Source organism: Salmo salar, chromosome ssa03 (genome assembly GCF_905237065.1).
Source record: "Salmo salar chromosome ssa03, Ssal_v3.1, whole genome shotgun sequence".
Classification (NCBI taxonomy): Eukaryota; Metazoa; Chordata; class Actinopteri; order Salmoniformes; family Salmonidae; genus Salmo; species Salmo salar.
This window is the reverse complement of record NC_059444.1, coordinates 7,622,978-7,637,214: the sequence shown is the minus strand read 5'-3', so window position 1 is coordinate 7,637,214 and position 14,237 is coordinate 7,622,978. Positions and strand designations below refer to the sequence as shown.

Sequence of the window (14,237 nt, the reverse complement as noted above, 5' to 3'; positions counted from 1 at the left end):
GCTTCGGCCATCATTTGGAATCATGGTGAGGCTCGATCAAACACCACGAGTTCTGGAGCCGGCGATCAACAGCAGTCGACCTCTACTGCAGCAGAGCATCTGCTCAGAACTCTCCTCTAGAGTCAAGGAGACCTTCTGCTTTCCAGACTGCCAAGCGAAATTGGTAAAATCCCAGTGAGCTTTCGACTAATGATATTCATTGAGAAATAGTATAGGAAGCTTAAGTCTGTCTTTTTTGATACGGGATTTACTTCATTTTAATAGAATTCGGGATTTGTCAAGTTTGAAATATAGTCCTAAGTCACAGGTGCGGTGAAGGCACTGGTCCACTCTGTGCAGTCACAATGAGTGTAACAAAAGTGAAGAGTGAGCTCTTGTGAGCTCGTAGAAAAAAGCTGCTATCGAGAACCTAAAAGGGTTCTTTGGCTGACCCCATAGGAGAACCCTTTGAAAAACCCTTATTGGTTCCAGGTAAAACCATTTTTAGGTTCCATGTACAGTAGAACTCTTTCCACAGAGGGTTCTACATGAAGCCCAAAAGGGTTCCACCTGAAAAGTAAAAGTGTTCTACCTAGAACCAAAAAGGGTTCTCCTGTGGGGACAGCCGAAGAACCCTTTTGGAACCCTTTTTTTCCTAAGAGTGTAAAGTAGCTAGAGGTAATGATGGACATGTCTTACAACAGCCTTAGAGTCTGTGTGTGATGTCACTGGTGAAGAGACACTACATAGCTTTTGGGTGTGCTCTTGAGCCGATAAGGGAGGGGGCTAAATAGATAAAGGTGCACTATGGAGTTGCATATTGTGTACATTTCTGGACAATATATCTAAGTTGCAACGTTGATTGACAACAGCCGAATGTAATGTAGCAACCGTGTGGACAGAGCAGACTAAGAACACTTGACTTACGGATCTCCGTGGCGAAGATGGTGATGTTGTGTACGGCGTTAACTTCTCTGTCCAGAGGCTTGGCGGTGCTGATGACACCGGTGGTGGCGTCTATGTTGAAGAAACGCTCCAAGTCGGTGTTGCGGTCTATAGAGTATCTGGAGTTAAGTAGACAGGAGAGAGGGAGCGTATTGGAAAGGCTCTGCTATCAAGGACAATATTCAACTGGCACCCGCCATGGCAACACTTCTATGGATCTTCTGTGTGAAATGCATTAGCAATGCATTAATCAGGCATACATACATGCAGGCTGTTAGAATTAAGGAGTTAGGAGCTTCCATTAACTATAATTCCATGAAATCTCCGTCTATTTTCTCTACATTACCTTGAATGATAATGGCAGTGGTGTAAAGTACCTAAGTAAAAATACTTGAAAGTACTACTTAAGTCAGTTTTTTTTGAGGGTATTTGTACTTTATTTGACTATTTATATTTTGACAACTTTTACTTCACTACATTCCTAAAGATAATTACGTACCTTTTTCTCCATACATTTCCCCTGACACACAAAAGTGAAGGCTTAGCAGGACAGGAAAATGGTCTAATTCACACAGTTATCAAGAGAACTTCCCTGGTCATCCCTACTGGCTCTGATCTGGTGGAATCACTAAACACATGCTTCATTTGTAAATTATGTCTGAGTGTTGGATCATGCCCCTGGCTATCCATAAATAAAAAGAAAAACAAGAAAACCTTTTCCCCCACTGGACAAAGTCTACAACTGATGCGTACCAAATACATAACAAGCAATTACCAACAACAAAGGAACACAAAAAGGCAGAACTGACCCAAAAAACATTCAAACGGTAACATAGCATAGAGATTGTAAACTTGCGATGATGAATCCTGGCCACACCCCTACCTGATGGGACTGTTGGTGGAGTCTGGGTCGTGTGCGAAGATGGTCCCGATGGTGGTTCCTACCGTTGCCTCCTCCGAGATTACCATCTTGCTGAACGGCGAGGAGAAGACGGGCGGCTCGTCCACGTTCTGCACGTTGAGGCGCACTGTCGCTGTGTCGCTAAACGGCCCCAGGGACAGGAATCGCAGGTCGATGTTTCTATTGGACGCCTCGACACGCAGGGTGTAGCTCGACTTGGTCTCAAAGTCCAGGCCCTACCGATTGGAAAGGTTAAGAGAGAGAGAGAGATGGTTAGGAAGGAAGAAGGCAAAGAGGTAGGGTCAGAATGCGAGTCTGTCTGAATACCAGCACTTGCATTCTAAATAGTAGGTTGCGTGGGTACGCAAAAATTGAAAGTTGTATAAATGTCAGGAAGTAATACAAATTTTGTCGTTGCATCCAGTGTGAATTCACTGCATGCTATTGAGGACAGGAATCATCTTTTCAGACCCACATGTGTATATGATAATCACACAAGGGGACGGGGCTGCACCAGAAAAAACAAATGGCAGGAAACAACGTAATTGCGCATAAGAAAGAAAGAAATTAAGAAATAAAAAATAAAAAAAATAGTGTAAAAGTAAAATCACCTGTAAATACAGTGGGGGAAAAAAGTATTTGTTCCCCTGCTGATTTTGTACGTTTGCCCACTGACAAAGAAATGATCAGTCTATAATTTTAATGGTAGGTTTATTTGAACAATGAGAGACAGAATAACAACAACAAAAATCCAGAAAAACGCATGTCAAAAATGTTATAAATTGATTTGCATTTTAATGAGGGAAATAAGTATTTGACCCCCTCTCAATCAGAAAGATTTCTGGCTCCCAGGTGTCTTTTATACAAGTGTCTTTCATAGTCTGCTAATGGAAAAACTTAAGTGCTATGGCTTTACACCCCCTGCTATATTGTGGATAAAGAGTTACCTGTCTAACAGAACACAGAGGTTGTTCTTTAATGGAAGTCTCTCAAACATAATCCAAGTAGAATCAGGAATTCCCCAGGACAGCTGTCTAGGCCCCTTACTTTTTTCAATCTTTACTAATGAGTAAAGCCATGCGGATGATGCAGCAATATACACGTCAGCTACAACAGCGACTGAAATGACTGCAACACTTAACAAAGAGCTGCAGTTAGTTTCAGAATGGGCGGCAAGGAATACGTTAGTCCTAAATATTTCTAAACTAAAAGCATTGTATTTGGGACAAATCATTCACTAAACCCTAAACCTCAACTAAAACTTGTCATAAATAATGTGGAAATTGAGCAAGTTGAGGTGACTAAACTGCTTGGAGTAACCCTGGATTGTAAACTGTCAAGGTCAAAACAATTTGATACAACAGCAACAAAGATGCGGCTAAGTCCGTCCATAACAAGGCAGGTCCTACAGGCCCTAGTTTTGGCACACCTGGACTACTGTTCAGTCGTGTGGTCAGGTACCAAAAAGAGGGACCTCAGAAAATTACAATTGGCTCCAAACAGGACAGCACGGCTGGCCCTTAAATGTATACTTAGAGCTAACACTAATAATATGCATGTCAATCTATCATGGCTCACAAAGTGGAGGACAGATTGACTTCATCACTACTTGTTTTATAAGAAGTGAAGCTGAATAAAGCTGAATGTACCAAGCTGTCTGTTTTAAACTACTAGCACACAGCTCGAACACCCATGCAAACCCCACAAGTGACATCAGAGGTCTCTTCACAGTCCCCAAGTCCAGAACAGACTATGGGAGGTACACAGTACTACATAGAGCCATGACTACATGGAACTCTATTCCACATCAGGTAATTGATGCAAGCAGTAGAATCAGATTTAAAAAACAGATAAAAATACACCTTATGGAACAGCGGGGACTGTGAAGAGACACACACACACACACACACAGGCACAGACACACATACACATTATAAGACACACACTCTACACACACGTACACATGGATGTTGTATTGTAGATACTGTATATGATAGTAGAGTAGTGGCTTGAGGGAACACACTTTAATGTGTTGTGAAAAGTGTTTTGAAATGTAATGTGGTGTAATATTTAAAATGATATATAACTGCCTTAATGTTGCTGGACCCCAGGAACAGTAGCTGCTGCCTTGGCAGGAACTACTGGGGATCGTTAATAAATACAAAAACAAACAAAAAGACTATTCTCTCTGCTTCTGCACAGCAAGCGGTACCGGTGCTTCAAGTCTGACACCAACAGGCTCTGGAACAGCTTATATCCCCAAGCAATAAGACTGATAAATAGCTAACAAAATAGCTACATGGACTATCTGAGTTAACCTTGTATCTTTATTGACCTTTTATTTTTGTCTCTATGCACACTCACCGGGCCCTACACACTCAGACACACTGTCACCACATCATCTGATCACTCACATATAATATGAACATACATTTATACTGACTCTGCACACATGCACAGCCTCTCACATACAAGCTGCTGCTGCTCTGTTTATCTTATATCCTGTTGCCTAGTCACCTTACTCCTATACATATCTACCTCCATCACTCCAGTATCCTTGCACATTGTAAATATGGTATTAACTGACCCTGTATATAGTATGGTATTAAACTGACCCTGTATATAGTATGGTATTAACTGACCCTGTATATAGTATGGTATTAACTGACCCTGTATATAGTATGGTATTAAACTGACCCTGTATGGTATTAACTGACCCTGTATGGTATTAACTGACCCTGTATATAGTATGGTATTAAACTGACCCTGTATATAGTATGGTATTAACTGACCCTGTATATAGTATGGTATTAACTGACCCTGTATGGTATTAACTGACCCTGTATATAGTATGGTATTAACTGACCCTGTATATAGTATGGTATAAACTGACCCTGTATATAGTATGGTATTAACTGACCCTGTATATAGTATGGTATAAACTGACCCTGTATATAGTATGGTATTAACTGACCCTGTATATAGTATGGTATTAACTGACCCTGTATATAGTATGGTATTAACTGACCCTGTATATAGTATGGTATTAACTGACCCTGTATGGTATTAACTGACCCTGTATATAGTATGGTATTAACTGACCCTGTATATAGTATGGTATTAACTGACCCTGTATATAGTATGGTATTAACTGACCCTCTATATAGTATGGTATTAACTGACCCTGTATGGTATTAACTGGCCCTGTATATAGTATGGTATTAACTGACCCTGTATATAGTATGGTATTAACTGACCCTGTATATAGTATGGTATTAACTGACCCTGTATATAGTATGGTATTAACTGACCCTGTATATAGTATGGTATTAACTGACCCTGTATATAGTATGGTATTAACTGACCCTGTATATAGTATGGTATTAACTGACCCTGTATATAGTATGGTATTAACTGACCCTGTATATAGTATGGTATTAACTGACCCTGTATGGTATTAACTGACCCTGTATATAGTATGGTATTAACTGACCCTGTATATAGTATGGTATTAACTGACCCTGTATGGTATTAACTGGCCCTGTATATAGTATGGTATTAACTGACCCTGTATATAGTATGGTATTAACTGACCCTGTATATAGTATGGTATTAACTGACCCTGTATATAGTATGGTATTAAACTGACCCTGTATATAGTATGGTATTAACTGACCCTGTATATAGTATGGTATTAACTGACCCTGTATATAGTATGGTATTAACTGACCCTGTATATAGTATGGTATAAACTGACCCTGTATATAGTATGGTATTAACTGACCCTGTATATAGTATGGTATTAACTGACCCTGTATATAGTATGGTATTAAACTGACCCTGTATATAGTATGGTATTAACTGACCCTGTATATAGTATGGTATTAAACTGACCCTGTATATAGTATGGTATTAACTGACCCTGTATATAGTACGGTATTAAACTGACCCTGTATATAGTATGGTATTAAACTGACCCTGTATATAGTATGGTATTAACTGACCCTGTATATAGTATGGTATTAACTGACCCTGTATATAGTATGGTATTAACTGACCCTGTATATAGTATGGTATTAAACTGACCCTGTATATAGTATGGTATTAACTGACCCTGTATATAGTATGGTATTGAACTGACCCTGTATATAGTATGGTATTAACTGACCCTGTATATAGTATGGTATTAACTGACCCTGTATATAGTATGGTATTAAACTGACCCTGTATATAGTATGGTATTAAACTGACCCTGTATATAGTATGGTATTAACTGACCCTGTATGGTATTAACTGACCCTGTATATAGTATGGTATTAACTGACCCTGTATATAGTATGGTATTAACTGACCCTGTATATAGTATGGTATTAACTGACCCTGTATATAGTATGGTATTAACTGACCCTGTATATAGTATGGTATTAACTGACCCTGTATGGTATTAACTGACCCTGTATATAGTATGGTATTAACTGACCCTGTATATAGTATGGTATTAACTGACCCTGTATATAGTATGGTATTAACTGACCCTGTATATAGTATGGTATTAACTGACCCTGTATGGTATTAACTGGCCCTGTATATAGTATGGTATTAACTGACCCTGTATATAGTATGGTATTAACTGACCCTGTATATAGTATGGTATTAACTGACCCTGTATATAGTATGGTATTAAACTGACCCTGTATATAGTATGGTATTAACTGACCCTGTATATAGTATGGTATAAACTGACCCTGTATATAGTATGGTATTAACTGACCCTGTATATAGTATGGTATAAACTGACCCTGTATATAGTATGGTATTAACTGACCCTGTATATAGTATGGTATTAACTGACCCTGTATATAGTATGGTATTAAACTGACCCTGTATATAGTATGGTATTAACTGACCCTGTATATAGTATGGTATTAAACTGACCCTGTATATAGTATGGTATTAACTGACCCTGTATATAGTACGGTATTAAACTGACCCTGTATATAGTATGGTATTAAACTGACACCCTGTATATAGTATGGTATTAACTGACCCTGTATATAGTATGGTATTGAACTGACCCTGTATATAGTATGGTATTAACTGACCCTGTATATAGTATGGTATTAACTGACCCTGTATATAGTATGGTATTAAACTGACCCTGTATATAGTATGGTATTAAACTGACCCTGTATATAGTATGCTTACTTAATTGTGTTCTTCATATTTCTTCTTATTTCTTGTGTTTTTTCTAGTAATACATTGTTATTGGTTATTGCATTGTTGGGTTTTGAATTTGCAAGAAAGGCATTTCACTGTACTTGTGCATGTGCCATTAAAACATTAGACATATAGATGTGTTCTGAACTCATATAAGCCTCCATCAATCTCTGAACCCTGCCGTGATATTGACTCACGGTACAGGACTGTGCCAAGGTAAAATATTGATTTTAAGAAAAAGATATACGACACTTAATATGTTTTCTGAAGCAGTATCTTCTTAACATGTCTTCTGAAGCACTATCTTGTTAACATGTCTTCTGAAGCAGTATCTTTTTAATGTCTTCTGAAGCACTATCTTCTTAACATGTCTTCTACCTTCTCAGAGCTCCTAATATAATTCTCCAGTCAGAGTTATGAAAGTATTGCTTTTTAAGATATCAAGTGCAAGGTATTGAGCTATCGAGGTACACTCACTGTCTGTAATTAATTCAAATTGTACAAGAAAAGAAGTCAAAGAGAAACGTTCAACTCTATTTGAAGCTTCAGTGTTTTTTTTGTGGTAATTATATTTTGGTTAGAGTCAATACCTTTATGATTAAGTGAAAAGAAGCCTTTGACATTTAGAAGTCAAGCTCTTCAAATTCCAGAATTGTACTGTATTTCTTTCGTTGAAATTACTGGGACGTCTTACAGACTGTGGCTTTATTAACATTATTTTCAACCCTAAGAGATTTGGTCGGTCATTACAACAAGGGTCTCCAGCTCCAGTCCTGGAGAGCTTTGGTGTGTTCTGGCATAATATTGTGTGTTTTAAATCTGGACCTTTGTTTAGTTGAATCAGGTTAGTGCCAGGCTGGATCAGGTTAGTCCCACACATGCAGTCAGAGCCGTCCCTAGCCTTATGGGATATTTTGTTGCTGGGAAAAACTGCTGATGCACAACCAAATTTCGAATTTGCAGGTTGTATATTCTACTATTCTAACCCTCAACAGTAAGTTATTTTTTGGAAATTGATCCGCGGGCCTACATAACCTGTTTAGGGGCAGTATTTTCACGGCCGGATAAAAAACGTACCCGATTTAATCTGGTTATTACTCCTGCCCAGAAACTAGAATATGCATATAATTATTTGATTTGGATAGAAAACACCCTAAAGTTTCTAAAACTGTTTGAATTGTGTCTGTGAGTATAACAGAACTCATATGGCAGGCCAAAACCTGCTAAATGACTAAAATGTAAAATGTAAATGTAAGATTCTATATGGGAAGTGCCCTGTCTGACCATTTCTTGGCCTTCTGTAGCCTCTTTATCGAAAATATAGGATCTCTGCTGTAACATGACATTTTCTAAGGCTCCCATAGGCTCTCAGAAGGCGCCAGAACGTGGAATGATAACTCTGCAGTCCCTGGGCGAAAATCAGTAGGGGTTTTGGAAAGTAGTCGTTCTGAGAACAATGACACTGGCGCTCGCGTGCATGTGACGACTCCATTTTTCTTCTTTCAGTGTTTGAACGGATACAACGTCTCCCGGTTGGAATATTATTGCTATTTTACGAGAAAAATCGCATAAAAATTGATTTTAAACAGCTTTTGACATGCTTCGAAGTACGGTAATGGAATATTTTGTCATTTTTTGTCACGATACGCGCCGGTGCGTCACCCTTCAGATAGTGTCTTGAACGCAAGAACAAAACGCAGCTATTTGGATATAACTATGGATTATTTGGAACCAAAACAACATTGGGTGTTGAAGTAGAAGTCCTGGGAGTGCATTCTGATGAAGAACAGCAAAGGTAATCCAATTTTTCTTATAGTAAATCTGAGTTTGGTGAGTGCCAAACTTGGTGGGTGTCAAAATAGCTAGCCATGATGGCCGGGCTATCTACTCAGAATATTGCAAAATGTGCTTTCACCGAAAACCTATTTTAAAATCGGACACCGCGATTGCATAAAGGAGTTCTGTATCTATAATTCTTAAAATAATTGTTATGTTTTTTGTGAACGTTTATCGTGAGTAATTTAGTAAATTCACTGGAAGTTTTCGGTGGGTATGCTAGTTCTGAACGTCACATGCTAATGTAAAAAGCTGGTTTTTGATATAAATATGAACTTGATTGAACAAAACATGCATGTATTGTATAACATAATGTCCTAGGGTTGTCATTTGATGAAGATCATCAAAGGTTAGTGCTGCATTTAGCTGTGGTTTTGGTTTTTGTGACATTATATGCTAGCTTGAAAAATGGGTGTGTGATTATTTCTGGCTGGGTACTCTCCTGACATAATCTAATGTTTTGCTTTCGTTGTAAAGCCTTTTTGAAAATCGGACAATGTGGTTAGATAAAGGAGAGTCTTGTCTTTAAAATGGTGTAAAATAGTCATATGTTTGAAAAATGGAAGTTTTTGCATTTTTGAGGTATTTGTTATTCGCGCCACGCTCTACAATTGGATATTGGTGAGGCGTTCCGCTAGCGGAACATCTAGATGTAAGAGGATAAGGGGGCCGCAGGCGCCAGTTCCCTATCCTGTCTAAATGACTACCGCCCCGTAGCTCCCATATGTAACCATGAAAGGCTTTGAAAGATTGGTCATGGCTCACATCAACACCATCCCAGAAACACTGGACCCACTCCAATTCGCATACCACCCCAACAGATCCACAGATGGCCTATCTCTATTGCACTCCGCACTGCCCTTTTCCACCTGGACAAAAGGAACACCTATGTGAGAATGCTGATCTTTGACTACAGTTCAGCGTTCAACACCATAGTGCCCTCAAAGCTCATCACTAAGCTAAGGACCCTGGGATTAAACACCTCCCTCTCCAACTGGATCCTGGACTTCCTGATGGGCCGCCCCCAGGCCTGATCACTGACGGCGATGAGAGTTCAGAGACCTGGCAGTGTGGTGCCAGGACAACGACCTCTCCCTCAACAAGTCAAAGGAGCTGATCATGGACTACAGGAAATTGAGGGCCAAGCACACCCCCATTCACATCGAAAGGGCTGTAGTGGAACGGTTCGAGAGCTTCAAGTTCCTCAGTGTCCACATCACTAAGGACCTATTAAGGTCGAAACACACCAACACAGCCGTGAAGAGGGCAACACCTCTTCCCCCTCAGGATGCTGAAAATATTTGGCATGGGCCCTCAGATCCTCAAAAAGTTCTAAAGCTGCACCATCGAGAGCATCTTGACTGGCTGGATCACCGCTTGGTAAGGAAACTACTTGACATTTGACTTCTTGGCATCTGCTACAGAGGCTAGTACGTATGGCCCCAGTACATCACTGGAGCCGAACTCCCTGCCATCTAGGACCTCTATACCAGACGGTATCAGAGGAAGGTCCTAAAAAATGTCAAAGACTCCAGCCACCCAAGTCATAGACTGTTTTCTCTGCTAACGGGGGTGCCAAGTCTGGAACCAAAGGCACCTGAACAACTTCTAACACCAAGACATAAGACTGCTGAACAGTTAATAAAATGGCTACCCAGACAATTTACAAAATGGCTACCCTTTATTATTTACTTATTTATATAAATTATTTTGCACTAACTCCATTGCAGTGGCTCTATTGACACTCATTAGACTCTACCCACACACTCACACATACTACACTGACACTCCAACACATACGCACACAAAAACATACACACATGCACATTGAAGCCACACACGCGCACAATTTCACATCTGTTGTATTCAACTCATGTGACCAATAAAATGTGATTTGATCTCTGTCCTATACAGTGTCAGTATTTGGGCATTCACAAAGCCATGGAATTTGTGTCAAACTCACTTGGTTTGGACACCAACTCCAAACTCCAAGAGACTGAGACAACTTCCACTGTCCTAATACAGACACTATCAGTCCTATACGGTGTCCTTATTAGGACTGTTCGATACTATAGGAGACCTCCAGCAATGGCTTCTTAGAGGAGAGGTCTGCATTGTACCTGTCACACCCTGATCTGTTTCACCTGTCTTTGTGCTTATCTCCACCCCCTTCAGGTGTCGCCCATCTGCCCCATTATCCACTGTGTATTTATACCCGTGTTCTCTGTTTGTCTGTTGCCACTTCGTCTTGTCTCGTCAAGCCTACCAGTGTTTTTCTCGTACTCCTGTTTTCTCTCTAGTCCCTGTTTTCTGGTTTTCCCGGTTTTGACCATTCTGCCTGCCCTGACCCTGAGCCTGCCTGCCGTTCTATACCTTTAGGACTCTGCTCTGGATTACTGACCTCTGCCTGCCCTTTAACCTGTCATTTGCCTGCCCCGTGTGTTTTGTAAAAAAAATAAAAAATAAAATAAAAATGTTACTTCGAACTGTCTGCATCTGGGTCTTATCCTGAGGTCTGATAGTACCTTTTGCAGAGTGATGAGGCCCTCCTGTGTGTCTGGGTCGGGGGTGATTCGGAACAGTCCCAGGCCATCCCCATCCACGATCCTGTACTCCATCTCAGCATTGGGACCCACATCTGAGTCTAGCGCCTTTATCTTGGCTACCGTCGTGGCCACCGGCAGGGACTCGGGCACGCTGAACTGATAACTTTCTACAGGCGAGAGAGAGAGAGAGAGAGAGAGAGAGGTGAGGGGAGACAAGGAAATCCAGAGAGAGGAAAAAGATGGAGGGAGAGAAACCAGCCCAGACAAGTTATCGAGGAGACCATTTTCCACCTTCGCTCTGTGGCCGCGCTTATCGCCTGGCTGCTCCCTTCGCTTTGTGGCCGTGCTTATCGCCTTTGCTGCTCCCTTCACTCTGTGTCCACGCAGACACGTTATAATAGTTTTGTAGGCCAAACCATTCAGATGCTACAGACGTTTTTTCGTGAGAAGAACGATTTTTCAGGATGTCACATCGTCTGACAAACATACCGCTCTAGCTCTGCCACCTTTCACCGCAGATGGGCGATATCAGTGGATGTGATGGATTGAGACTCAGTGCAAAAAACAGGTCTCTAGTTTAAAAAACAACATCAAGTTGTAACCAACAAGGTTCCATGGTTCCTTTAGATGTGTATAGCAGTGTTGGGTTTAGGGCTAAATGACCATGATAAAGTAAAGAGGCTCTTACTGCGAGAGAAGTGTGGTGGGTTGTCGTTGACGTCAGTGAGCGTCACCGTGACAGAGGTGGTCCCGGAGAGTCCTCCCATCTGGCCCACCATGTCCTTGGCCTGGATGACGAGCAGATACTGTTCCCGTGCCTCGCGGTCCATGTTGGGCAGAGCCGTCCTGACCACGCCTGCAAAGAAAGATTGAGTAACACTTTACTTAAGACATTTATTTATATTATAACTTGGTATGTTTTATGAATCAATTTCTGTTATGTCTTCTATGTGGCAATTTTTCAACCGGCTTGAAACAACGGATTCATTAATTACTCAGATTCATTATAAGATTATAAAGGAATAAAGGAAAGGATAAAGCATAAAGGAACAAAAGAATAGACAAATTCCACAACCACCAGCCCAGCGGGCTAAATTTGCGAGATTTGCGAAATTAAGACACCATCTAAAAAAGACGTCATATTTAGGTTTTTATCTTGTCAGATAATTAGATTACAACATATTTTTTTATTGTTGATGAAACGACATTAACAAAACATCCTTAAACAGCCAGTACACAACCTGAACACAACATCATAAAAGACGTCATAACGATGTCATTGCAACCGCTTATGCTCGCTGGGAATACTTTCTCCCTGGTATGACAATGCCCATGTTGCTGTATTCTAGAATAATCCTTGGAGAACGCTCCATAACTCAGGAACATTATTACAGTTTGACCCCGGCGCCCATGGCCAGCACTCTGTTTCATGCACCCAATGTAATGTGAGGCAGCGCGTTACAGTAGGTTGTAAACACTGTCTTTGATGGCAGAGGAGAGGCTTTTAATCTGGAAATAGACTACTGTACGCCTGCACCTCCCTAACACTAACATCAGGAGAACCATCATAACCACAGTTTGAGTTGTAGCAATCAAATGTATCTATAAAGCCCTTTTTCCATCAGCAGTTGCCACAAAGAGCTTTACAGATACCCAGCCTAAAACCACAAAGAGCTTTACAGATACCCAGCCTAAAACCACAAAGACCTTTACAGATACCCAGCCTAAATCCACAAAGAGCTTTACAGATACCCAGCCTAAAACCACAAAGACCTTTACAGATACCCAGTCTAAAACCACAAAGACCTTTACAGATACCCAGCCTAAAACCACAAAGACCTTTACAGATACCCAGTCTAAAACCACAAAGGGCTTTACAGATACCCAGCCTAAAACCACAAAGAGCTTTACAGATACCCAGCCTAAAACCACAAAGTGCTTTACAGATACCCAGCCTAAATCCACAAAGAGCTTTACAGACAGATACCCAGCCTAAAACCACAAAGACCTTTACAGATACCCAGCCTAAAACCACAAAGACCTTTACAGATACCCAGCCTAAAACCACAAAGAGCTTTACAGATACCCAGTCTAAAACCACAAAGTGCTTTACAGAAACCCAGCCTAAAACCACAAAGTGCAGAAGCAAAGCGGCTAGCATAAACTCCCTAGGAAGGATAAATAGATAATAATTTCTACCTTTGATATATATATTTTTAAGGGATTGACAGATTTTATTGAACAGATAAGTGACAGTTTGGAAAGACAGAGAGAGGCTGTGTCAAAAGGAAGTTTGACACTCATTTCCAAAGCATTATTTCCTCCTTTGGAAGTGATGTACATCCAATTATAAGGTGAAATAGGTGGAGGATAGCAGGTATGATGCTGCATACTGTAAATCCAAATGGACATACAGTATATTCCTCTAGAAACATATCGTTGTTAACACTGTATTTTCAGATCATCTAGATGCAGAGAAATGACTTCTTCTAAAATCTCTCCCAGAAAATTTTCTACACACAACCTAACACGGATTCATCATAATTCACTTTTTTTTGTTCACTTAAACGTCATCCGTTTCACATTCCCGTCTTTCAATATATATTTAGTTATTCCTCTGAATCAAAGTCACTGAGTTCAAATCAAAAGCCTCCCTCCTTCTCCCTTCCCTTTTGAATCTTACTAGACTGTAGCAACACGTTCTCAAGAACGCTTAATCAAGAGACTTGTTGTCTTAACTGATGACGAGGCTACATTATATGTGATGAAAAGAGCACGGTAATGAAAACACGTTGATTGCATTTAAGGTTTAC

At 40.4% G+C, this 14,237-nt stretch overlaps 1 protein-coding gene across 1 annotated transcript in view; it reads right to left on the bottom strand.

Moving 5' to 3' along the window:
* Positions 1-14,237, bottom strand: part of LOC106597376 (cadherin-7) — a 135,137-nt gene that overhangs the window by 46,280 nt on the left and 74,620 nt on the right. Inside the window, exons 5-8 of the mRNA XM_014188578.2 lie at positions 12,113-12,280; positions 11,404-11,591; positions 1,808-2,061; positions 907-1,043 (exon numbers count right to left, since the gene is read on the bottom strand). Of these exons, the coding sequence (XP_014044053.1) occupies positions 907-1,043; positions 1,808-2,061; positions 11,404-11,591; positions 12,113-12,280 (747 nt within the window). The remainder of the gene's footprint in view (positions 1-906; positions 1,044-1,807; positions 2,062-11,403; positions 11,592-12,112; positions 12,281-14,237) is intronic.